At 36.7% G+C, this 25,658-nt stretch overlaps 1 protein-coding gene across 5 annotated transcripts in view; it reads right to left on the minus strand.

Moving 5' to 3' along the window:
- The window catches only part of MEI4 (meiotic double-stranded break formation protein 4), a 231,324-nt gene that overhangs the window by 80,778 nt on the left and 124,888 nt on the right, over positions 1–25,658 (minus strand). For 3 of the 5 annotated variants that reach the window (XM_064650091.1, XM_064650090.1, XM_064650092.1), the window contains one exon: positions 17,350–20,750. The exons of 1 other annotated variant lie outside the window; for it this stretch is intronic. In XM_064650091.1, coding sequence (XP_064506161.1) covers positions 20,499–20,750 — 252 coding nt within the window. In that variant the 3' untranslated portion in view covers positions 17,350–20,498. Of the gene's footprint in view, positions 1–17,043; positions 20,751–25,658 lie in introns of those variants that run through there. One more of the 5 variants, XM_064650093.1, reaches the window with a different exon arrangement.

Below are 25,658 nucleotides of genomic sequence, written 5' to 3' on the forward strand. Positions count from 1 at the left end.
GCTGGGCTTTGCGAACGGAAGATTTGGGAAAGGCTCTATCCACATTTGTTACAAGCACGCTGGTGGCTAGTAAGGCCAACAAGAGATAGACATGTCCAGTTACAAAAGGCACAGCAGAAAGACTTCTTAGATGGTGTATTCTGCAAGACACGGTACTTTCTGCGTTGTCTTTTCTCCTCGAGAGTGATCCTGCGTGTGTTCTCAAAGGAGACAGCTGCGTTATAGATGGTGTGTCTCCAGACCTCCTGATTGGAGGCCGGAGTAGACCAGTTATGTTGATCAATATGGCCAAGGCTGAGATGTTGTTTCAGGGAGTCCTTGTATCTTCTCTTCAGGGCTCCTCTCATGCGGCAGCCGGCGGCAAGTTCACCATAGAGTAGGATCCTAGGGAGGCAGTGGTCCTTCATCCTGGAGACGTGCCCTGCCCAGCGCAGCTGTGTTCTCAGCAACATGGCCTCAATACTTGTGACTGCTGCTTGTTCTAGAACAGATGTATTGGTCACATAATCTGACCAGTGGATGTTTAGGATTGTTAACCATGCTATATCCGTCCCTCAAAACACACGAATCTTATTTGCTTTTCATACTGACTTTATAGTTCTTCTGGGTGGGACAAAAGTATTAATTGAGGAAAATGGCTTAAGTAACTGAAAATATTTGCTAAGTTATTGACAAACTTGGAGCTAACAATGTAATTTGAATGATCAATTCTTTTCTCGGTGTAGGGATTATGATTAAAGGAAGAAGTGAACAACAATAACAATGACTGGGGCTAAATTACTGTAAATTGTTCAGCTAATTAAAAATAAATAATGAATATATCAAATCAGAGTCTAAGTGAATCAACCAATAAATCAATAATGATTTTCTCCTGAATTTTGAAAGTATCAAGTTACTGAATTAGCACAGAGAATGAATCATTAGGCTGACATAAGAAAAAATATCTTTTTAAAACCCCAACAATTCATAAATAGTGATACTGCTGGAACATGTATTACATCCATTACTTCAGAAAACATAAAAGCCCAAACCCCATCCATCTATCTCCTTTCTGCCCAGTAGCTAATGCCCTATCTGCCACCATGGTCCTGACTTAACAGCTGAAAAATCTGAATGTCCATTCTTAATGTAGCACTTTGACTCAGGGGGTTCATCCAAAAGGGCAGCAAGACAAATTTTGCCAGTTGCAGAGAAATATTGAGATTTAGTTTCCCTTCATTCATATGCTAAAATCTCATGGTGGCTAAAATCCCTGCTTCCCTCACAGAAATTAACAAATGTCTTAAAAAGTAGAGGTAACTGCTGAAAAATTAACAACTCCAGCACAGTTCTTTCACCTTAACTAAATGTATTTAGATAATAGCCTAAATAAAATTATAAAACCCCTCAAAACAATAAAAAACCAGTTCAGGACAAGTAGATGTTTAAGATCTGAAATCCTGCTTGAACAGTGTTGTTCTTGGGGGTTGTTACGCACAAATGGGAGGAAGCCTTAGAGGCCAAGATGGAGCTGGAGCTAGAAGAGGTAGACAACACAAGACCTGCATGGTCAAGCACAAGCCAAGGCCAAGAAAGTGAGAAAAGAAGGCACTAGGCTAAGGATCAGGGCAAGCGAGGATTCAAAGGCCAAGATGAAGATTGGCCAACTTTCTACCAGCCAAAATTCTATTGGGAAGAGACTGGGCAAAAAACCAGACATGATTGCTGGAACAGAACTCAGAGATACACTGTCTAAAAAAGCATCAGACAGCTTCATAGATGTGGGTAGTAAATTTTCTGAGCAATTTACTGCAATTATTGCTCAGGAATTGGCACTGCAAAATATAACCTCACTCAGACTTCCTTCTAATAATCTATCAAAACTGTTGCTCCCTTAAATCAGACTCAAGAACTATATTACTAGTGGAGCAGCCCACAGAGACACACATAGCTGTGACTCCACTGTGAGTGCACTAATACTCACTCAAACACAATTTAGTTTTTTAAGTGTCTGTAAGGAAAAGCACAGAAGTGCATATGAGCACGAATGTGCTGAATAACCTTTTTGTTATGCCTTTGAGTCATTGCCTGGAGGCAACTTGTCCCTGATGTATAAGACTCCAAGTCCAACCAAAAGAACTGCAGAAAGTACAGGTACAAACTAGGTCACCCAAGGCCCTCAGAGATTATAATGCCTGATAAATTGCACTTGGGTGGAAGCTGCAGCTTGGTATGTGCCAGTAATAAAACTACCCATAGCTATCTCTTGATGGAAACAGAGCTTTTATTGAATTCCAGGGAGTGCTGAGGATAGTCTTCATCCTGCTAGTCTCATATTGGACCTTGACACAACTCATTCATCCAGTTTAAGAATCTCTAGCAGGAGATAATACATTTAGCTTTCCCAATTACCAGCAGAAACAATCTTGGGGATTGCTTTCTGTGGTGAAAAACAATCCTCTTTCGACAAAGGAAGTGTTGAAGAATGAGTCCACTTGAAGTTCTTGGTACAACACAGGTAGATTAGTCCTCTGAATTAGATAAATCTCAGAAAGTGCATGGCACCCATACATACCATGTCTTTGCAGACAGGGGATGAACAACAGAACTCAAATGTTTTCTCCCTTCCTGGTCATGCTATCAAAAATAGAAAGACACTTCAAAAACAGATGCGATGTTAATGTTGCCAAAGGCTTGAAAAACAGGCTCTCAGACTCCTCTGTGTCTTGAAAACAAACCCAGAAAGTGGAAGGCTGTCAGGCAGCAAAAGCACAATATAGATAATGTATCCTCAGGCATGGGATTTGTGAATTCATGGGACTGTATAGAAAATATCCTTGCTGGAGGACTACTGGAGGGATTCCTGATACAAAGTCATTAAGTGAATGACCTCTCAGAAGCTTACAGGACTTGGAATTTTGCTGGTGTCCAAAGGTATGACACATTCCAGACAAGGAGCTGAAGACCCATGGCCTCTAGCACTTTTCAGTCAGAGGACAACTCCAGGACTTGCTTGTACAGCAATTATTTGAGTTTAGTCTCATTTTCCAGCGACGTTCTTTGACAAACAAACACGTAACTTGGTGACTGTGTTCAGCCACTGTAGGTGCAGGTTCGTGGTTGATGATGATGTGACACACAAAGGAAAGGTAATCAATGAAAATTTTGTGGCCAAAGCAAACCAGTTAAGTGATGAAACTGAAGCTATACCGACAAGAACAGAAGTGCTAGATGGAAAATATTCAATCTGTCTTGAGCCACTGCTGACAAAAGGAAATGAGAATCACCCTACATTTTTGCATGACAGTCTTACACAGAGCATTAAAGAAAGGAATGTTTGAGAAATGATCTACAAATACCACGAATATGAACAAGACTTCAGTCTGACATGGTTTGGTATATGCATTATCCAGAAATTCAATGAGAGTGGAGGGTCCACCCTGCAGAACTTAAAATGCCACTTTAAATAACTTTATTGTCACAAAACTCCTGGATTATTTTTTTTATTATTATTCTGAACATGGATTAATGTATGATATTTGCCCTCTGGACATTAACTCCTGTCTTCAAACCATTTTTAAATTTAAAGATCTGTAAAAAGACCCCACTTTTTATTCTGTCAACTGCTAGTATAACTGCTCTTCTAGCTTTGGTTTACTGCTGTGTTAAATTTAATTTAAATTCAGAATTATTTATGGCAGAAACTTATATTTTTATTATTCTGTAAATTCAGTGTTCACTTTTAATACAATCTAGTAAGGGATGTGATACAATTGAGAAGAAGGAATGGACATTCTGAGTGAAGTTGTGTAGAAATCTATTATGAAGTTATGAAGTATCTACTGACCTGTTTTTTTTTAATATCTACTTCTGTTCTAGCTGCAGAGGTTAAAACATGAAGTGCTGTGTTTTAGTCTGAAAGCCAAAATAGTAGACTACTCGGCTGAAGTCTGAAATGAGAAGTTAAATATACCTTCAACGTGGACACCTGGGAATCCAGTGTACTGCTGCAGAGATGAATTACTTCTGTTTCTCTCCCGGAGTGCAGCAAGAAAAAAATGACATAAATGATGACACTCTTGAATAGCCTATGCAGTACACAGAGAGATTTCCTCTTCCTTCCTTTACTTTCTCCCTAAAACTTGACGATGCCTAATACGACTAAGAGATAAACTGACCTTATGCTCATTCAATTTTTATCTTTTCTGACAACTATCAAAGAAACAGAACAAATATCTCAAACTAATTTGCGCTTTCTTCTTTTTTTTTTGTTTCAGCTGAAACTCAAGTTTATAACAGAGAGCAGAGCATGACTTAGTTTTGTCTGTACTTTAAACTAATCCTTTTTGAGCAGTGGTTCAGCTAGAGTATGCTCCATCTGACAACTCTCGTTCTGCCACCTTGATTCACGCAAGTAACCTTGTAAACTTCAGTGTTACATACGAACCGGAAATTCAAAATCAGAGACAATATTTAAATATACCTTTTATGTATTTGAAAGCCACTGTTAATTGTTCTCCTAAGTCTTCTCTTTATTAGGCTAAACAATTCTAATTTTCTAGTGTTCTCCCAAGTATTATTAGATGTCTAATAATGAAGAAGTTTAAAAAACCAGCAACGCCACCACCAATTCTCTGCCTACAGGGAGATTATCAAGGGGCAGGAGCCAGCCTTTTCACAGTGATGGAAAGAAGCGAGGTAACAAGGATAAATGGAAACAAATGACATTAAGACTGGGTAAGGACAAACATTTTCATCATGAGGCCAAACAAATAGCAGAACACGCTGACCAGAGAGGTCATGCAGTCTATGGATTGATCATGCTTCCAGTGGAGTATCCTTGGAAGTTTTCAAAACTCAGCTGTATAAATCACTGAGCAACCTGGCTTGTCCTTCTAGTTAATGCTGCTTTGAGCAGGAGGCTGCACTAGACCTTTTGAGTACTTTCTAACCTGAGTTTTCCTACAGTTCTAAAAACCATAAATCTACCTTTTGGAGAGTGACTAAAACTGAAAAAAGCAGGTGTATTCAATGCTATGTTGTGATGTTCTGAAGTTCAGCACATACTGCCTTTTTACTTGACTATAATCTAGTGTATTTACTATTGACACAGTAAGTTGCATTTAAAACTGTTAGCCAACTACATGGACTTAAATAGATTTTCTGAGCTCTTATTTTTATTCCAGGGAAGGCTAGAAAAACAAAAGCTGAGCACACAAAACAGCCCTGTTCACAAAGAACTCCTTGGACATCTTATTTGTCCCTTAATCTGCCCTTTATTGCTTGCCAGTTGCATTTTTCTTTGCATTTAATAACCTCTACCTGCAAGGGCAAACAAGTATGCTCCTAATGATGTTCTGATGGAGGAAACATAATTGCACACCATAAAATCTTAGTAGCTACTTTAATTGCTCCACAAATTATCTTTAAGTGCTGTGGATGATTTATAGTAGAAAAACGTTCCCCCCTTCAGCAGCTAAATAGAGCTGAGAGGGAACTTTCAATAAAACATTTTTTTTGTAGAAAAATATCCACCTGAAAGGCAAGCTGTTTATTAAGGGAAGTTTTCATTAAAAAAAAATTGCTGGAAAAGTATTCTTAAATTTAGATAGAAGTTTTGATCTGATTTAAATACCAGATAAATGAGATCTTAGTTACAGCAAGAATACCTGAGTTGTGAGAGACAGAGATGGTGAATTTGTAAGCTAAGGCAGACAAAGTGATAGAACCAGATTCAAGATCTTGCCTTATCCAGATCGTAGGAGAGCAAAAAGCTTGAACTTGGGTCTAGGTGAAAGAGCTATTTTGATTGAAGTTTGTCTTTTCTACTGCACTGGAAGCAGTTTAAAGTGAATGACTTAAAAAAATTCCAGCAAATGAAATTTTTGTTTGCTGATAAGCCCTATCTTCAAATAACACCTAGGCAGCTGTGAGGCAGTAAGCAAACACAAATACTTGCAGAATTACAGCAATTTCCACAGTCCTCATCACCTCAGCATTTTATAACAGTAAATGAAGTGGCAACTTTGATATAGAGCAGCATCATTTTTATACAGAATACTGTTGAAAGTTAAAATATGAAAAGATAAACATTTCAGAAAGTGCAAACTGCTTCTCTACAACAAAGCACTACACTAATTAGTCCATAACTTAACAAGTAGGAAACAGAAATCAGTGAGGCATTAGCAAAAGCTTTTAGAAAGAGAGAAACTTTGTAGCTGTTCCATCAGAGGACTACATTCTGCTATAATTGCAGTTTATTTATTCAAAGATTTGTATATTAATGGGTTCCAGCTCAGTAATGAATACCATTTGTTTCTATAGAATTGATTGTTGACACATCTAAACAACTTTGAGCTGAACTCAATGCAATCTGTTCTGCTGAATGAAATCCTTAATTATTAGTACTTTATTGAGCCACTTGTAGTCTAAAACCTTTTTGATTACGAAGTACTGAAATTGGTTGTATATTTAAGTTGGATCTAATTTTTTTCTGAATGAGACAAATTGACTGGGATGTGAAACACACCAACATAGAAGTGCTACTCAAAAAAATCAAACTTAGAGACACATACTTCTATTCTGCGTCACAGACTTCTCTTAGGAGACAATTACTGTAGAAATTCCTCAAGTTTCAAACTTGAGGCACCAAAGACAAAATGACAATGTATTTCAAGCAGAACTGAGGAACAAAGAGATTTAAAACAAAGATAAAGTGACATTTCAAATTCTAGAAGTTTAAGTTGCTATGACATATCAATAGCAAGGTATGTTTGCATTTTATGTACAAAATTATGGCAAATGAAAGCAATAAGTCTAAAATAACAGTAAATATACAAGTAAGATATAAATAAACTATATGTATAAGTATATATGCATATATATTTAAAACCAGAAATAACACAAATACATAATAAAAAAGTGAAATTCTAAGGTAAGACTCCAATAGGAACAAAAGGAGAAATTGCAGAGTTGCAGAGATTGTATTTCATGCAAACTTAGTATTATCAGAATTTCATTAAAACTCTGAATTAAGGCAAATTTTGATATGTGAGCATTTTCAATTAATTCCATATTCATCTTATGCTTCACCTATTTTCTTTGAAATTATTCACAAGTTAAGTTAGTGTGTTTATACTCTTTGTCTTTGTAACTTGTAGAGTTTCTGTACTAGAGGAGGATTATTCTTAAAATTTTGGGCAATCTGAAGCCTTCAATGCATGAAACTTGGTACTGGGTATAGCAGGCCTCAAATTTTAGAAATTAAAATGAATGTTTCAAAATCTGCCTACTTTTACGCATTAAGAATCTTATGAAGCAAATGGGTTTTGAAAAAAATCTTATGAAACCGAATAAAAATAGAAATCGAATGCCTGATAATTCTAATAAAAGTATAGAATACAATAGTTTCATTACAAGATATATTTCTTACATATATTTATATATATATAGAGATGTATTTACCCTACTCTCAACACCTGTAAATGCCATTTTTCCTCTCCATGAGTTCATGATAATTTCAACACCTTAAAGGTTAATCTTGAAAATGCTGTGAACAGAAACCTATATTAACATAAATTTCACAAAAATCACAATTTTAACATAGTTCCTAGTGAGATTATTAAAGCTGAACTCAATATTGCTCGTACTAATTGCTCTTTATTTTTTGTATTATGTTTATTTACCTTTATTTCCTGCACACTACTGAGTGAATCCATCTTTACTCTCAGCTTCTCTCTTCTTTCAGCTGCAACTATTTCAGGAGACAGTCTCCTGAAAAACAGGTATCTCCTATTGTAACTTTTTAAATTGCTACCAATTTTTATAAAAGTTTCTTTTTTTCCATTGTATACTTTGAGGCCCTATTCCCAGTAAAGCTGTCCTTTAGAAGGTCAAACCAAGATATTCTTTTTCTGAGTGATTTCCCTTCCCCTGAGTCTTAATTCCTTTACTTTCAAGCTGTTCCCCCTTACAATTACCATTTCCTTCAGGATGATAAACACCAGAGTTGATAAACAGGTAAGATCAGTGGTGCTATCAAAGATTTAAACAGGTGCTGGAGATGGAATCTGAATATATAACAGGACCCCTAGCTTTAATGATTCCCCCCTCTAAGCCTGGCTTGTTCTCCTCTGCCTTGGGGACCTTGTTCTCCTCTGCCTTGGGGACCTTATGTGGACTGCCATTTAAATTTCCTCTTGAAAGTTTACCCATGGCTCATACATGCTACTACTTGAGTAAACTAAAAACTGACAAAAGCAGCATTAGCAAAAAGTAGTGACAAATATTCGTGAATGACTGCAGAAAGCTATCCTGAAGTGTATTGCAGAAGAGGGTGTTAAGACTGACAGCATTTCATACTGTCCTAAGTGATCTGCAAGAAGGAGTAAAGATTGTATTAGTGACAGTCTCAAATATAAGCAGACCATAAGGAGACAACTTGCAAATCACAAACACAGCAAAGAAATCGATATGAAAAATTAATCAGAGGAATAATTAAAACACAGAAAATTTCAGTTAACAGAAAAAAAAATGAAATCAATGTCTTCAGGAAGAAAATAATCTTGAAGAGATTTCAGCCCAGGATGGTATTTTGGTTCTAATGGCTGATTATATTTGGCTGATATTTGGCTCCAACAGCTGATCCAACGTGATCTCTCACATGCCATCTAATTTGGAAGCACAGATACTAGCTCTACTTTTAAGGAATCCTTTTCTCTGACTTCCTGTAATTCTCCTTCCTGGGAGTTCAGTCCTCATGGCTTGCCACCCCTCTAATGCTCTGCTCCCCTGCTTCCTCTAGGACTTTTCCTGACACCCTGTCCAGAGCTTCTGAGAACCTCTGATGACATTTCCATGTGGGTAGGATGACATTTAAGGCAAAGGGCACAAGCCTTGTGATGGAATTTCTAAACACACATAGCTGGATATTAGGCAAAGCCTAATACACCCACACAAATTTCTGGCAACAGGCACATCTGTGCAAAAACTTATTTCAATCTCTGCATGACCTTTGAAACCTGAGGACTTTGTTTGTACTGGGGAATCAAGAGAGTGTCAGGACAGAGAAGTTAAGTCACCTATTGCTGAAATTTCAGAACAGTCCCTGGTACCTTCTTTTGACTGGTCATCTAGCACTTGCCTGTATGATTCCCTACAACTCAGCCCAGGTGTTGGCACAGGTCATCCCACAACAGCTGTTTTGGACATGGCAACCCTGATTAGAAGACTACATGAATTTAAGCTGGCTTAATGTCCAAAGGAAGATATGGTGATGTGGCTACTACAGATGTGGCCTTTGAATCTTAGGCCTCACCAGGGTGGTACACATCTTGCACACCTCAGAACAGGAACTGCAGCAGGCAGGGAGCCATCCAATGCCAACACACTTAGCAAGGCCCTGCTTGTGCAACGTTAGTTACTGGGTGAATAACAAGAAGGATGTGTCTTAAATGTTACCCTTTATGCAAAATGATAGTAAAGTACTTGAGAGCCACAGGTTATATCTGTTCTGAAAATATTTGTCCAGAAGCCTTTCTTAGAAAGACTGAGCAGGGACAACTGATTTTCAGCACTTGGATGAGTGACCTACCTGGATACTGTGTAAGAAGAATGAATGAATGGCCTTACTACAACCTTCTGGGGCCACCTTTCAAAAGAAGATACCTGCAAACGCATTTTGTGAGAAGCCCTACAGATCATATTGGCTTAGGATAATTCTTTGCATCTATGTGGTGAGTGGTGCAAATAGTACAGGTATCTATGAGAAGAAGAAAATGAGGAAGGGGGAAGAGAGCAAGGAGTTAAGTGCACAAAGAGGAAAGGAGAACCCAGAAATCAGTAAAATTGCAGACACATTTTTTCCTGACTGCAGCTGAACTGACTGAAAAGGTCAGCTTCCAGTTGCTCATGACTGCAGTTACCTGGGATCATGATGACCTACTGAACTGCTCTTGTTCACACCCCAAACCCACCTCAGCTGAAATGAGCTACCAAAAAGAGCACATTCGTGCTAGACTGACCCATCTTAACCAAACACCTATTTCAGTGTGATCAGAGACCGGTTAGAAGATCTTAGCTACTTCTTTCACTGAAAAAAAAATAAAAAAGGATGCACATCTAAATTGTAATGCACAGACCTGTCCAGTAGTGTTAGTGGACTTAAGTGACTAATGTATTCAGCACACTGTACTGTGGTTTTTACAAGCAGCTGCAGCACGTTTAAGGAAGATTGCAATCATACAAAGCAGACCAGGTGGAGTCACAGCTAGAATTACTATTCTCCAAGCAGAATAATGTTATCAGAAAGCTATTATCAAATCAGCTCAGGATATCAACACAAATAATGCTGCCTGGAAAGACTGAATCACAGGGGACAGCCTAGAGAGTTAAATGAAAGCAAATGAGGAATATAAGATCTGACCAGGGACAGGGAATATTAAATGGATGTATTCCTGTTTATCAACACTTGGTAGCACATGTAAAATGTTCTGCTGTTTATCAGGAAATTAGTAAGATGTTTGTTCACTAATCTTCCTTTGAAGTGTTGTTGACATGAATTCTGTCCCTAAGCCTAAAGGTGGATTTGATGATCTGGTTATGATGAGCCCTTTTTTTTTTCAAAATGTTTTTGAAAATAATCTATCTGGAAGAAATACAGAATGAAAAAGCAAAATTGCACAGGCTTCTTCATCAGTGTAATCTATAAGGTTTTTGTCTTTCCTGCTTTTTGGGACAGGAGTGCTATGGGAGCTTAGGATTCATGCCTCTGCTTTTCTATTAATTCCTGCATCATGGGCGCATCCTGAAGTTAAAATAAATTAATAAACCAGGAACTGAAACAAAAAAACCCACCCTAATTTACCCAAGTAAGGAACAGAGAATCTAACCCTTCGTTATATCTGCGTGCTTGCAGCCACCAAAACAGGGCTGAAAGATCTTGCAAAAATAAAATAAGTAGGAAAACCTTGGGATTGTTTAATTTTAAAGGTGATCACAAAATTTCAGTATTTCACCCTTCTCATTAATTTCCAAACAGGTTCAGATTAACTCTAATTGTATGGTCTGCCAACCAAAGCTGAAGACCTGAGGAGAGGGGAGTACTCTTAACAGTAAGAGTAGATTTGATATTTTTGTGTGGTCTAGTCACAGAATGCAACAAAGCCTTTCAGCTGTCAACACTTTCCCTTGTTAAAAACCAAAACCCTTATTTTATTTCATAAGAGCCATAAGGGAATTTTGTGTGGCATAGGATCACTAACTCAGCAGTGAAATGACTTGAGTGCAACCCGCCTCTAGTACCCTTTTCAACTTTACGAGAAACTAATGAGTAAAAAAATCAGAAAGTGTCAAAAATAATTCTAGTGAGATACAGGAACGGCACTTATTTCTTCAACTTACTTGTTTCACTTGTTGCCTTAAGTGATTTTCATACTACAGCATAAATTATTTTAAGTAGATTTTCTTTCTCATTAGGAGAAAAAACTAGAAATGCTAAACAGAATCCTTAAGTTCATAGTCTGTTTACTTGTTACAGTTTCAGATGTCAATTTTGGTTTATATAATCATTAGGAGAAAAAAAAGTGAAGTAGAGTATGCTGCTCAAGAGCATACATTAATATCACACAGAAAAGTTTTCAACAGTAGCTTAACGCAAGAAGGAATTTGAGTCCAGTGGTATTCATATGGAACAGGCTTCCTTCATCCTTCTCTTAGCTTCTAATATGAGTAGACTTTTGAAGGATCAGATAGTACACTCCATTTTCTGAATAACAGAATAAATTGCTGCACAAAAAAACCCCTATAAAAAAATCTATTATATTCTAGTAGTGGCAGCCTAACATTTAAAGTGTTGCATAATTTTTTATAAATTGTCTCTACTGAAAAGAGCTTTTTATACAAAAACAAAAAGAGAAAAAGTGTCTCCTTTGAAATTGTTTGTTTGCCTCAAAAAGTAAGTGATAAATAAGGAAAAATTAATACTGAATGGGATATTAGCAATCTACATTGCCTAGTTATGAGGGGCTCCTTTTTAAAAAAAAAAAAAAGAAAAACTGCAACTGGCTCTCTATTTAGGAAGCAGACTGTGCTTAATTTTATAAAGAAGACCTGTAGTGAACTACCGGCTAAGTGTCAGAGTGCCTGCCCTAGTGATCCAAACCAGTTTGTGCTGTAGATCCCAGAGGTGCACAGTACTGAGGACACAGCAGTAGGCTGTGGGAACATTTTTCCTACTGCTGGTGCTATCTCCAGCTAGGCAAGGACCCTGAAAGGCATGATTTGGTCTTGCTGCTTGGACTCTTAAAAGGATGACACACTGCTGAAGGCTTTCAGAAAATTTTGGTGGAGTTGGCACTTTCTGGGATGCATTATCAGGTTTTGTCATTTTGTTTCTTTGTTTTTCTGATCCGTCTCCTTTCTCTTGTATTGAAGGACAAGACAGCCTCAGAGTAAGGTCAATGTGGAATTATCTCAGCTCTTAGAATCATTTTTATGGATGGCTACTAAAATAAATTGAAAGATTAGCTGGAAAACACTCTTATCTCTAAGGTCTAAAGAACCTTGATCTTGAGAGGACTCATTACCATATGAATAACAAGTACTCAGTGAGGTACCAGTGAGGCATCTTGATATCCCGTAGAAGTCCTGAAAACAAGTACTGAGAATCCCCCTGGGGATAATTAGCCCTCTTGTCTCCACTACCACCCCACACCTCCCAAAAGAAAAAGAGTACAGTCACTAAGAAAAATAGTAAGCTACAAGATTAATCTCATTCTTTCTTTTTCTGGCTCAAGACATTTCCTTATCTCTAATATGAAAGACAAAGCTCAGAATATGCAATGGCCAAAAATAACAACTTTCCAGAGGAAGACAGACTGAAGGGTTGTGAAGCTCAGCAATGACCCAATATCTTCCACAGGTAACAAAAAGAGTAGTATATAAGTACATTCACAGCCTTCAGTGGTTGTAAACCCTTGATAATTCTGTATGTTGAAAAGATAACAGAAAATTAGGCTGACACAGTTTTTACTTGCATTCAGCAGAAATATAAAGTAAATGCTTCACTAATGCAATAAAGCTGATTTATACTACAAGAAAACAGATTAGACTTTGTATCTGCCTTTTAAAAGTCCTTTCTATGCTTTACTTTCTTTCAGTACATAATAGTAATTTACAGGAGTTTCAATTTCTGTTGTTTTCTCCAGAGTTTTTACTTCATAATATTCCTCAGACTGTACAAACTTGGCTGAATACTTCAGAGTACACTTATGAAATTTGTGGGTGTCATCATGCTGGGGTTGGGGGGGTTGGTTACTCTGGAGGACAAAGCTGAATTTCAGTCTTCATAGGCTGGAAAGTCTTCAAAGAATATAACTAAATTCAGTAATTATAATTGAAAAAAAAAGCTATGCTTTGACAGAAGAAACACCAGAAAGAGCAGCTGACAGGACAAAGCAAGAAATCACCAGGACATCTTAGAGGAGTAACAAACATCATTACTAAAATCTGCAGTATACAGTTTCTCATGCTGTTGTGTCAGAGAAAATGTTGATGAATGCATGTGTGCTGCTTTTTAAGCCGCATATACTGAAGAGCTGAATTCTGTAAGGTGCCAGAACTGGCCTTCATCAAGTCATGTGAATCTATGGCATTTGCAAAAATAAGAAAAGAAAGAAAAAGACTGCTCTTTAGAGCAACCCCAAACTTGTCTTGGAAGTCTTTCTATTCACTGTGGGATATTCCTGGTTTGCTGAGACTGTTTCCTTAAGTATAATTTAAAAGAGTATCTCAAACATGAACTCAAGCCTGGTAAGCAGTGCTATTATTAAGGATGAGCCTCTCTAGTATAACTATTCTAAAGGTGGGCATAACGTAAAGAATTCAAGATGAATTTGAAATCAGCAAGTTGAAAAGAAACCACGTTGAAAGAATGGCTTAATTAAAGCAAGGTTGTAAACTAACTTTGCTTGTTCAATTAAGAAAGCATGTGCAGACTAAGTGAATTTACTTACAAGCAAAAAGGGAAAACTAAAATATAAGGAGGGTGGAACAATTTATATAAGGGGGAGGTGATCTAATAAAGGTCTAAGTGAAGCACACCATCTGGATGAAATTGCAGAAACTGTCTCAACTTGAGGCAATTAAGAACTGCAGAACAGCAAAAGACCCTTTCTAGCATGTGACAGGTAAAAAAAAGCACAAAGCAGGAAAGCTACAAGTATACAGCTATAGAAACAATAAGTATACAAAACTTCTTTCAGCTCTAAAGGGAAACGTACATATATGGACAGCTGATCAGAGAATGAAAACAAACATCCTATGCTTTTTTTGTGCTTAGCATTATGAATAATTAAAAATATTTTAAAACTTGCCCCTTTTTTCACTATTCAACGGAAATAGAGTAAGATGCTAATGTTAATGTAGTCCTTTGATTATTATCTGACTGGAGTTCTTAACTGCTTCTCTTTTAAGCTGAAATCTGCGATGGGACAGTGAGGTATGAAGAGTTTTGTTTTTTTTTTTTTTAAAGGATTAGAATTGAAGAAGCTGGAATCAGATTTGTGGCTGTGAGGGAATGAGGTGACAATACCTTACTACAAAAACAATCTGCTTTTGCCCTGGTATTTTTCCTTTTTTCCTGTGAAGAGGATAAATGATGTTCTTTTAGAGTACAGATCTCTCTGCACATTGTGTCTTTGTTGCCCAGCCACGTGATAGTCCTGTACTCCTCATCCCACTTAGCTCTTCCAGTGCTGTCAAAGGGTCCTGCTCACATACACCTCCTTCTTCATCTTCTCCACAGTCTTATTTTTTGGGTTCAGATGCTTCCCCCCTTGGCAAGGGGATACTGAAGATAGGTACAGGAATTATGATTGTGCAGGAGCTAAAAGAGGTTCTGCATGTCAATACTGTATTTTTAATATGCTTGCTCAGAAGTCACTGCTACTTTACCTTGCAGACAAGGATCACTGCTGTGTTCCCTTGCAAGTCGGGAATTCTGGAGAATATCCTTCACTTCTACTGTGTAAAACAAGTTATGAGTAGGGCTTTCCACTTCTGAGAAGTTGTTTTGGTCCACTTAGTTGCCCCTGCAGGCTAGACATGCTCATGGGTTGCAGAACTAAAAAAAAAAAGCAGAAGCTGTAAGACTTTTTTGGTTTGATGAAACAGTCATTCTGAGTCCTCTGTTCCTATACCAACAAGAGATCTAAAGACTAAATTCCCTTGTCTAGATCATATGACATAAAATATGAACATATATTAATGACCTCTAAACCTATAGCTTTTTAAAACAAGCAAAGCTAAACTGAATTTCAGATTAAATAATTTTATACAAATCTGATGTTCAAAGCTAGATTTCTTGGAAGTGAAAAGATAAACTTAATTACATTACTGATGACTTCCAAAGTGATTTACCTTTTAGTATTTCACAGATGGCTTTCAATCAAATTAAGGATTTCTCGAAGGATGAAACTTTTTGTGACAGCAGGCACATACAAGGCTGAGAAACTTGATGCCCTTTTTAGTCTCAGCCTTCAACAAGGTCTCCTGGGCCCTCCTGCTTAGGTGAACATGTTCAGTAGGAGGGACTATCGGGGTAGCTGAAGATCAAGTTGCGGTTTTGTCATATTTCAGCTCGTATATGTCTATATCTTCCCACTGTGGAATCAGGTGGTTTAGATACATGGGTGCTGACAGATTTGGTCAGTGTCCTTGCAAAGCAAGGATAGGCTAAAAACCAGGTGGGTGAAAAAATTACTTGATGATCAAGCTCACAGTGTAGTGGTTAACAGGTTGTATTTACCTGGATGCCTGTTACAAGTGGAGAAACAAAGGGAGCTATCAGGGGATGTGTCCTGTTTAACAACTTTACCAGTGACCTGGAGGAGGTCATGGAGTGCACCCTTATCAAATTTGCAGATGACACAAAATTGGGAGTCCTAGTTGATATGCTTGAGGGCATGGATGTCATTAGAGGGTCTGATGGTGGCTGGAAGAATGGGCTGACAGGAGACTATGAAAGGAAGGACAAGTACTAAGTGTCCAGCCTGGGAAGTAAGAGTCCTTTGCAGTGATACAGGAGTGCCTGGCTAGGGAGCAGTTCTGCAGGCAAAGTCCTGGGGGGCCCTGGCGGGTAGTGAGCTGACTGTGAGCCTGCAGTGGCCATGGCAGTAATGAGGGCACACAGCATCCTGTGCTGTGTCAGAAGGAGCACAGATTGAGGAAGGGATTACCTCCCTGTAATCAGCACTCATTAATCTGCATCTAGACTATTACAGCCCATTTTGGGGCCCCAGCAAAAAGATGCTGATAAACTGAAGTGTGTTCAGCACAGGGTTACCAAGATGGCTGGGCCTAGAGCAGCTGTGCCATGAGGTGGGCTAAGGGAGCTGGGCTTCTTCAGCCTGGGAAAGAGATGGTTTCAGGGGACCTAACAGAAGCCTCCAGTGCCTGTAGGAAATGTATCAAGGAGATAGGTCCAGGCTCTGGGTGGTGGGAAGACTGAAGACATGTCATAAATGAAGCAACTATATACAAATTCAGATTGTATACAAGGAAACATTTTTTTCACCATGAAGACAGTCAAGCAGAAAAGCAGGTTATCCAGTCTCCATCCTTGAAAGTTTTCAATACCTGACTGAATATTAAAACAGCAATAGATAATGTTGATTTGACCAACACTGGTTTGACCCCACAGCTAAACTTGATTCAACCATGAGGTTGGACTGGAGGCTGTGAGGTCCCCTCCAGCCCAAATTTTCCTATGCTCATGTGAACATCAGCTGAATGTTGCACCACAGTAAACTATACAGTGTTACTCTGTACCAGTACTGAATGAAAAAAAAAAATAAATTATTACAAGATTAAAACAAGGTACATTTTTTTTCCCCACTGTTACCAACATATATAAGCAATACTTTGTAAAATCAGTAAATGACAAGCATATTATGAAAAGATTCCAAATTAGGCTTACAAAAATATCCTAAGACAGTTCACTTCAAAATCCCACCCACTGCTGTCATTAATAGGTATGTAAAATTCTTCAGTGAATAGAACAGTGAATGAACAGCACTAGAATAAAAATTTATTTTCCTTGTCTCATAATTTTTCTACTCTCATAAAAAGAGACACTCTACCACAAAATTCTTTTTAAAACAGATGGAGACAAGTACAGAAGACAGTCATCCAGGAAGCTAAGAATGTGGCAGAAAAACAAATTACAAAATCATAAACTGAAATTAGGCTACTAATAAATAATCACTGCTAATTCAACCATATAAATATATAATTGAACCCTGTGTGTATATGCATATATATATATATTTGTATTTATAAGGCTGAACAATTTGCATTTGCAAAACATTATCATTTTGCCAAATTTTAAAGTACATTTATTTACAAAAAGAATGTGCAAGACAAAAGAAATATCCTTGAACTGTTCATTCTAAAACTGTAAGTGTAACTCAGGTGACACACTCCAGGGAGCAATGACAGATCAGACCGAGTTATTTTTTTTAAGTGTTTTCTGTTTAGTTCTACGATGTGTTATGCTCAGCACATGGGATTTTGAGATTGTTCTTTTGAGACATCCTACACTCAGCAAAGAGCACAGATACTTTTTCTGGGTTTGGTATTCCTCTCTGGAGGTCAGATAGGTAAAAGTTGGATGTGTGGATGTAAAACTAAAAGACTTAGTTTAAGTCCAAGACTTGTAACCTGGTTGTAAATCTTCCAGGGACTGTCTCAGTCATCCTGTTTTTTTACAAAACTCAGTGATGTTTACTCAAGTTACATCTAACAGTCATCAGACAAGACTAGAAATTGTCTGAAGAGCAGGGATTTAAACCTAGGATTTCCTACTCTAAAAAACAGATAAGATCTCACAAAGGTAGGATTTAGTTTTCACATTAAGACACCTAAATGGATGTTTGTGAGCTGTATATCCATGCTCACGCTATCACCACTGCTCAATTCAGTTGTCTAAGCACACACTTTAAGTGACGGTGCCACTAAAGATGCTCCAGGGTATCAGAGGCATCTACATGAAGAGAGAAAATGTGATGCAGGTCTTAGAGAAGATCTGCAGTCCTTTGTGGTAGTAGCTGGATACCCAGGCCAAAACATTGGGGTACTTTGCAAGTGTTTCATAGATTAGACATCTCAACCACAGGGAGACATCTAAATGCACATGTCTACCTTTGCACATCTTCATCTTAAGGCAAGTCCCATCTTGGTGAAAAATCTCTTCAAGAAATGTGAGACAACAATCTAATGAGTATTCTGATTGCAGAGGTTATTGCTCCCACCAAAGCTGAGGTGCTCATTAATGTGGTTCACTGCATTATTTAATTTTCCACTGAAACAGATAAAGAGAGCCCAGGTGACCAGGTGACATCCCTTTTGCAGAGAGGCCAGCGTGTCTAGATTGCTGCAATGGCATTACAAGGGGAACTCTCACTGCCTCAATGCTTTCGAAGCTGCATAACAGTTTCAAATTCCCGTCAGAGCATAAGTGCCATGTAGTTATGCCATCTCTGGACACAAAACCTCCTCTCTCTCTATGCTGTGAAAAAACATGTCAAAAATCATGTCTCAAGTGAGCAGTTACTTCAAAATTTACCAGCAATGAATATATTTCCCAAAATATCCATTGCTTTTCCAGTGGCCTAGAGAGTTTGCTGGTGAGAAAATGCTACAATCTGCAAAGAAGAAAATATGCATCCCTTTGTGCTCGTGTTGTTTTACTAGTGACAAAAATATTTTTTGCCAGTCGATCAGCAAAGGTGCAGTGGCGTGCAATCTAGTGCTGAACCTGTTGTTTGGAACTAGAGTCTTGGAACACACACAGTTTGCTATTATACAGATGCCAGTATCCTCCTGTGTTTTGTGTCTTTTGTTTACAAACTACTTTTGAATGAAGCTTTTTTGAAAAAATGAAAATGCAAATTATATCAGTTAGATAACAGTTCATTTTGTTGACTTCTCTCCTTGCTCTTTTTGTAACCATGTTTTCGGTGCTGTGGAGGGAGAACTGATTCTCTTCTCTTAATGAAACAACCAAACAAGTAAGTAAAGTAGTAATAAAAAGGGTATGGCAGTTCCTGAGTAGCTACAAAACATATTTATTTTCTTTAGTTTGGCTAAACTCATCTGATTTTGTCATGTGACTATTCAGAAATACTTGCTTTGCAAATCAAAGATTTCTGTGGAAAAAAATTTGCTAAAAGAAAGCGTTAAATAACTGTTACCATATGACATATCAAATATGAAGAAACAGAACAGTGGCCAGTGTCAAACTAAGAAACACTCTTTGGGGAGCCAATTCACCATCACAGTAATTCACCTGCCAATTCACCTGCTTTCTAAATATCAATGTGTTTTACATATTTATAAAGCAAAGGTTTATTACAAAATAAATGCATTCAAATTAACAAGATAACAGTGTTTCAGCAAATTTTCCTGACATAAAAATTGATCTGATGAAACAAGTGCAAGGGGAAGGAAAAGGACTAATTCTCAAAATTTTTTATATTTACAGGAAATATGCACTTCTAGAAGACATAATACAACTAAAATGTTGTTTGTCTACTAGAAAAAAAGTTGTTTATCATTATAGTTATCCTCTAGATAAATTAAATACTCTGGTTCTGTTAAGGTATTATTGAACTCACACTATAAAGACTATGTTTAAGATAATTTCTGTTAAAATCTTTTACTTTAATTATTACTATGAATATAATACCATCAGACAGGAAAACAAAAATTGAAAATCAGATAAAATGAAAAGACACAAAGAGGATTTTATCAATATTCATTAATTTTGAACAGAGAGGTTTAAAGTAACCACTGAATGAGTTATATTTATTCAGATTAGATCTCTGAAATCATTACACAACTCAGAATGAATTAGGCCTACTGTACCTACACTTGTGCATACACAAGTAAAGCCAAACAGTATACGAGTGTAAGAAAATTGTAAAACTGAGCACCACATTTTATTTTGCTCAGGTAATGACTATTTTGATTAAATTGTTAACAAAGTATGTCCTATAACTATTTGTAATGATGAGTTACCAAGTTTAAAATAAGCATTTCTATTTCTGCCAACCAGACACTGTATCTAAATTATACAGAAGCTACACAACTCTTAAAGGACAGGCAACAGTTTCCTAACTTGGAATCTCTACACACATTTTATGACTCAACTTTAAAATTCATAGTGTTTATTTTAAACAGCACCTGAAACAACTTTCTGTGTTCCATTTTCACTGTGTACACAAACACCAACATATTGTTTTCCATTACGTGAAACAGCATTTATTCAAAATGGCACCTGTATTATTACATTTTTTTCTATATTTAAGTTTGGAAATAAACTGCATTATCTCTGAAACTGGTGTATGGAATAGTAGTTTAAAGTAAATGTTTTCCAATAACAACAATTTTCCTGTCTGGCTCGAAAGCCTTCCAATGTATACCCCCCAAAAAATGCACTGTTAAAAAGTAGGCTGCTTGTTTTAATCAATTTGCATTTCAGCTGAGTTTAAAAGAACACTCACTCTCCATAAATATAAAGAAAATAGAGGGAATTCATCTGAGAGATGAAGAATAATTTGATCAAGGTTCTTCAGAAATTTGATTTTTTCTTCTCCTTCATAGTCTGAGCTCGAAACATTACTTTCTTCTGTCTTATTTTGAAGAAGTTTTTCCAGAATCATGCACAAAGGAAAAATATTCTCATACTGGGTAATGTCATACACAGACTGGACCTGGGAATAAAATAAAATCAGTACATAAGCACAGTGTGAAAATGTTTCTGCAGCACAACATCTCAGATGACAGTGTAAGGAATACCGTTAAAATTTACAGTAGTATTTACATAGTCAGAACAGTTATACATTCAGGATGATTGTTTCTAAGAAATGATTCCTTTTCTGGTGGTAAAAGCCAAACAACTAACACTCCATCATACTATGAAAAGTCATCATAACCTCCTCTTCATGAGTCAGAGAGTTTTCTTTACCTAATTATCCACAGGCTGTGACATACAATAGTGATGCACAGAAAAACAACAATAACAGCTTTGTTTGTTTTAGGCATATAATTAGAATTGGTGGATTTCTGTTTTCTGAGAAATAAAATAAAAAGCAAATAAGAATTTTTTACTCCTAAATACAGACAATTACCTATTCAATTGACACCTCTAGAAAACAAAAGTCCAAATTCTCAATCTCAACAGAAAATACACAAGCCAGTTCTGAGTCAGTTAAAGTGGAAGAGTCAGTTTGCCAAATTACCTCACTGACCAAACTAAAAAATTTTTAAGTCTTACAGCTTAATCCAATATAAATTTACCTGTCCTGTATTTGGAAACTGGAATTTTAAACAGAAGCTTCCAGAATCTCTTCCGTACATAGGAAATAGGAAAAGAAAGAGGGTATGTTCATGGCAACTAGTATTTGCTTCCATTCAGCTCAGATACTTATGTAAGCAATGGACAAAGTGTTATCAACACCTGCACACTCTCTGTAATAAGACAGAAGCAGCTCTAACTGTGGAAAACTTCTTTTTGGTTTAGAATGGAAGACTGAAATGCTGAAATTTCTGACAAAATTAAAACAATTCAAATGAATTTAGAAGCACCACTATGTTTGATTAATGACTAAAAAAAGTCCCGTGATGATACCACGTTTAAACATATGTTGCAACAAATAATTATACACCATAGTGCTATATAAAATACTGACATATCGATACAAACTTTAATCAAACTGGAAAGATGAGAGTTTATACACTTCTGCTGTTTAGGAAGTCATAAAATTAACACTTCTAGAAGATAGCCATCTTAACAGAAAAGTATTCTGCCCAAATCTTCTCAATCCATCATATTCTAACAGTTTTGCTTCTTGTAAATTTTTTTCTTGCAACTTTTGCCTCTCCCATTTCTTGGAAAACCTTTCCTATGCAGCAAGGATATAACTTTTTTTGCTAGCAAGGTGTCTTTTCTATGTTTCAATACAAAGTTGAAAGTTGGTATTTCTCCTCTTTTACATGCAGATTTTTCAGAGAAGCATAAGGGGCAGATTGAAATAAACAACAGGATCTGCTAAAGCCTGGCTATTTTTGCCTTCAAATGGAAGCACAGGCAGTAGGAACTGCAGCACCACCAGCTGCTGGGCTGTGACCACTTAGTTAGGGAGGATGGAAGATAGAATAGAATCAAATCTGCCATCTAGCCATTTCCAGGAAAAATTCCCCATGGCCTGTCCCCTCCTCAGGGAAGCAAATGTAGCCAAAGCTGCCATGAATTTTCCAGAGCAGGTAGAAACAGAGAGTATACATTTTTCTTGATGTACCTACCACTGACCAACACGTCATCTCAGCAAATAGTCCCAGTGCCCCTTTGCTTCCTTGCAGGTAGCTGCTAGTACAGGCATGTACATGTGCAGACTGAATTCTTGGCAAGCAAATTCCAATTCATGGGCTAGGAGCCATAGAGCAAGTGTAAGCTGATGTCTTGGGTAACATAGAACACAGGACTCACACAAACTACTAGAAAATATTTGAAGTGGAGAATGCCTGTTAGAAAATATCTGAGCTTGATTTACACATTTCTAGAAACACACAATCCTAGAGACGTTGCTTAATGGGCAATTACCCTGGCTCTTTTTTGTTGTTGTTGATTTATTTTATTTGCTGCCTTGGCTTTCTGGTGGTAAGAAAGGATACTCCATCTAGAACTAAGAGGAAGGCATGTGGTACTAAACAACATACTAAATGCAGCCACTGCTATCCACAGAAATAAAAAAAATACTTCTGTGCTCACTATGCCTACAAACAGGAGGAGGCTTCTCTAAAGCTGTCTTCCATATTTTAACGCTGCAGTTCTAACAAGTATGTAATTATAAAACCAAGTTCCTAAATAGACAAATATTTGACAGCATCACTTTTGAGGAAAAAAGTTTTTAATGTAGCATAATGAAAAATAAGAAAAGAGTGACTGACTGGAAACTCTATCAACAAGCGGTCACTTTCTAGTAAATTTTGTATTTGCTAAGGGAATGCTGACCAACTTAAATTTTCAGTAAAATCAACATTATTTTACTGTACCCATCCAGTCTAAATCAGAGGTTAATGGAAATATATTTCAAGAATGATTAAATTGTTTCCTCAAACGGCAGTACATTCTCATTTTATGAATAAAAAAAGATTAATTCTCACAGGGAATTCTCTTCTTGACCCTTCATTTTTCTTTTGAGAAATCCCTATCCAGGTTACTCATTGCTGTGTTCAAGTGTTAAACACAAGACATTTTTTTGGAGTACAGTATGTGCACATTTGCATAGTAGGCCTTTTACTTCAAAATAACACAGAAATCTTTTAACTGGATGTTCCACAATCATGTGAATAACCTCTACATGGATCATTAAAATTTACTAAACCAGTAAACACAGTATAAGAAATCATAGTAGGATAAAAGATTATCTCTAATTGCTCTTTAGTGTTTATATAATATGTTGATATGCATCCCTAAAACATGTAAGGCAGGCAGGCATGAAAGATTTTACTAAGAATCTTTTTGTTCTCTTTTTAATACTATTGTGTTTTGGTAAAAGGTAATTACAATTGCCATGACACTGGATTCAGCTTTTAGCTGATTAGCACTTCCCTTTAATTGCTTTTTGTTTTGTGATTTAAAAAGCCTATTTCCTGAACATCCCTCCCAGTAATCATAGTCCTCATAACCATGTCAATATTCACCTGCCAAGTAAGTTCAAACTGATGTATCCCCTCTTTCAATACTTAAAGCAAAATTCACATCACCTAAAATTCCTTATTTAAATTTATACCCCCATCCCAAATTTTCAAAATATTTTGATCTTTTATTCAATGGGTTCTGAAACTCTAATTGTGTCATCTTTATTCATTCTGATCATTTTATTTTCAAGTAGCTCCCTAAGATTCAACTATTCTGCTTAGAGATCAAGACCAAATGTGACTGCAGAAAGGGTCTAGGAATTATCAACATTTGTGAAAGTTAAATTCCAGAGGAGAGACCATCAGCTAAACTCTTGAAACAATAGAATCTACAGCATGTGCAGTGACTGGTCCTGAGCAACATCCTGCCAACAACACTTCAGATGTCCCAGCCAGCCTCATGCTAGAGAGGTTTCGGAAGCAACAGTAAGAATCTTGTGAAAAGAGTATCTGCCCAGACACAACAATTTGGCATACCCTGGAAAACACTTTTTATAGAATTTCAAGTGCTTGTTCTCTTTGCTATCACCCAAGAGGAAGATACTTATACCTGAGGCATCTATGCACTGTGCTTCTTCCATATATCACTAAGCAGGGTCATCCGTTACTAGCCCTTTCTATGACACACAGAATTACAAGCAATTCCCAAGCCATCTTAAGCAATATTATTCTTATCTAGTAATACAATTTCCACGACATATTGTAAGAAATTAAATATACCAGGAGTAGAGCACTGACATTTCCATTTTGGAGTAAGAATCACAACTATTGCCTTGCAAGTAACATAACAAAAACACAGAAAGCTTTAAAAAGAAAATTCTGATCCCTTTTATACTGTTAAAGAAAGCTAAAATATAAGTCACTAACATATATCATTTAGAGAGAACAACCAAAAAATATGAATGTATGAACCTTCTTGGGATAATGGGAATCTATAAACATATTTTACTCCAATCTACAATGCATATACTTCAACTCTCACTTATGTGATCTATGTTATTTTTGAAGCCTATTCTAAAATTACAAAAATTCATTCTTTACAAGTTGAAGCATGTGAAATATGTTGTTTTGTTCTGTTTTCCAGCAAAGAATCTGAAATAAAGATTGTGAATGTATCTATTATAATGTGGGTCCTTCAAAATCAAATGGGCTACTTAAGCATAAGTCTAATTTAAAAAAGACACGATCGAGAGAAAGAAACCAACAAAAACAATCTAATGAAATTTCTCAGTTATGAACTCTTCAGTATTAAAGGACTTTGTTGTGGCTTTTTGTTTTTGGGGGACTTGCCTACTTGCAAGTGTAGGAGTACCACATGCAATAACCATATCATTAAAATAATACATGTTGTTTGTTGACATAGAAATCATATTCTCATCCTACAAGAAATGTCATAAAGTATACAGCAAGGACAGTAATCTAAGCAAGTCTTGAAAATAAACATCACACACATAACATTTTTATAGGTAAAGACTGACACCAGCGTAAAAAAATTGCTTTGAATAATAGCAACAATAAAAAATCTTCTATTAATTAAAATAATCAGAAAACAATGGATTGGTGAAAAATACAGCTATATTAGTTTCAAAATGTTTATTGACAGAAATTTACCTATCTTTAGAAAATGCAGAGAAGTACTGAAAATGAATAGCAATCACTTTGCTTTAATGGCTCTAAGAGCAGACAATCCTGACAGTAATGCAAGATACACATTTATTTCTACTTAATTGTAATTCATTAATTTTTGAAAAGAAGCTTTTCAACATGCTTTTCAACTCATAAGGTTTTTTTTTTTTTCTAAAAGCATAATAACTTTGCCTCACATTCAGCTTGACTTACTAAAATTACCTCTTCCAATACTAGTAATGGAAAGCATCAGCTGAATCTAGCAAGTGGCAGATGGCTGGTACGAGGTTATC

The sequence above is a fragment of the Pseudopipra pipra genome, chromosome 3, assembly GCF_036250125.1.
Source record: "Pseudopipra pipra isolate bDixPip1 chromosome 3, bDixPip1.hap1, whole genome shotgun sequence".
NCBI lineage: Eukaryota > Metazoa > Chordata > Aves > Passeriformes > Pipridae > Pseudopipra > Pseudopipra pipra.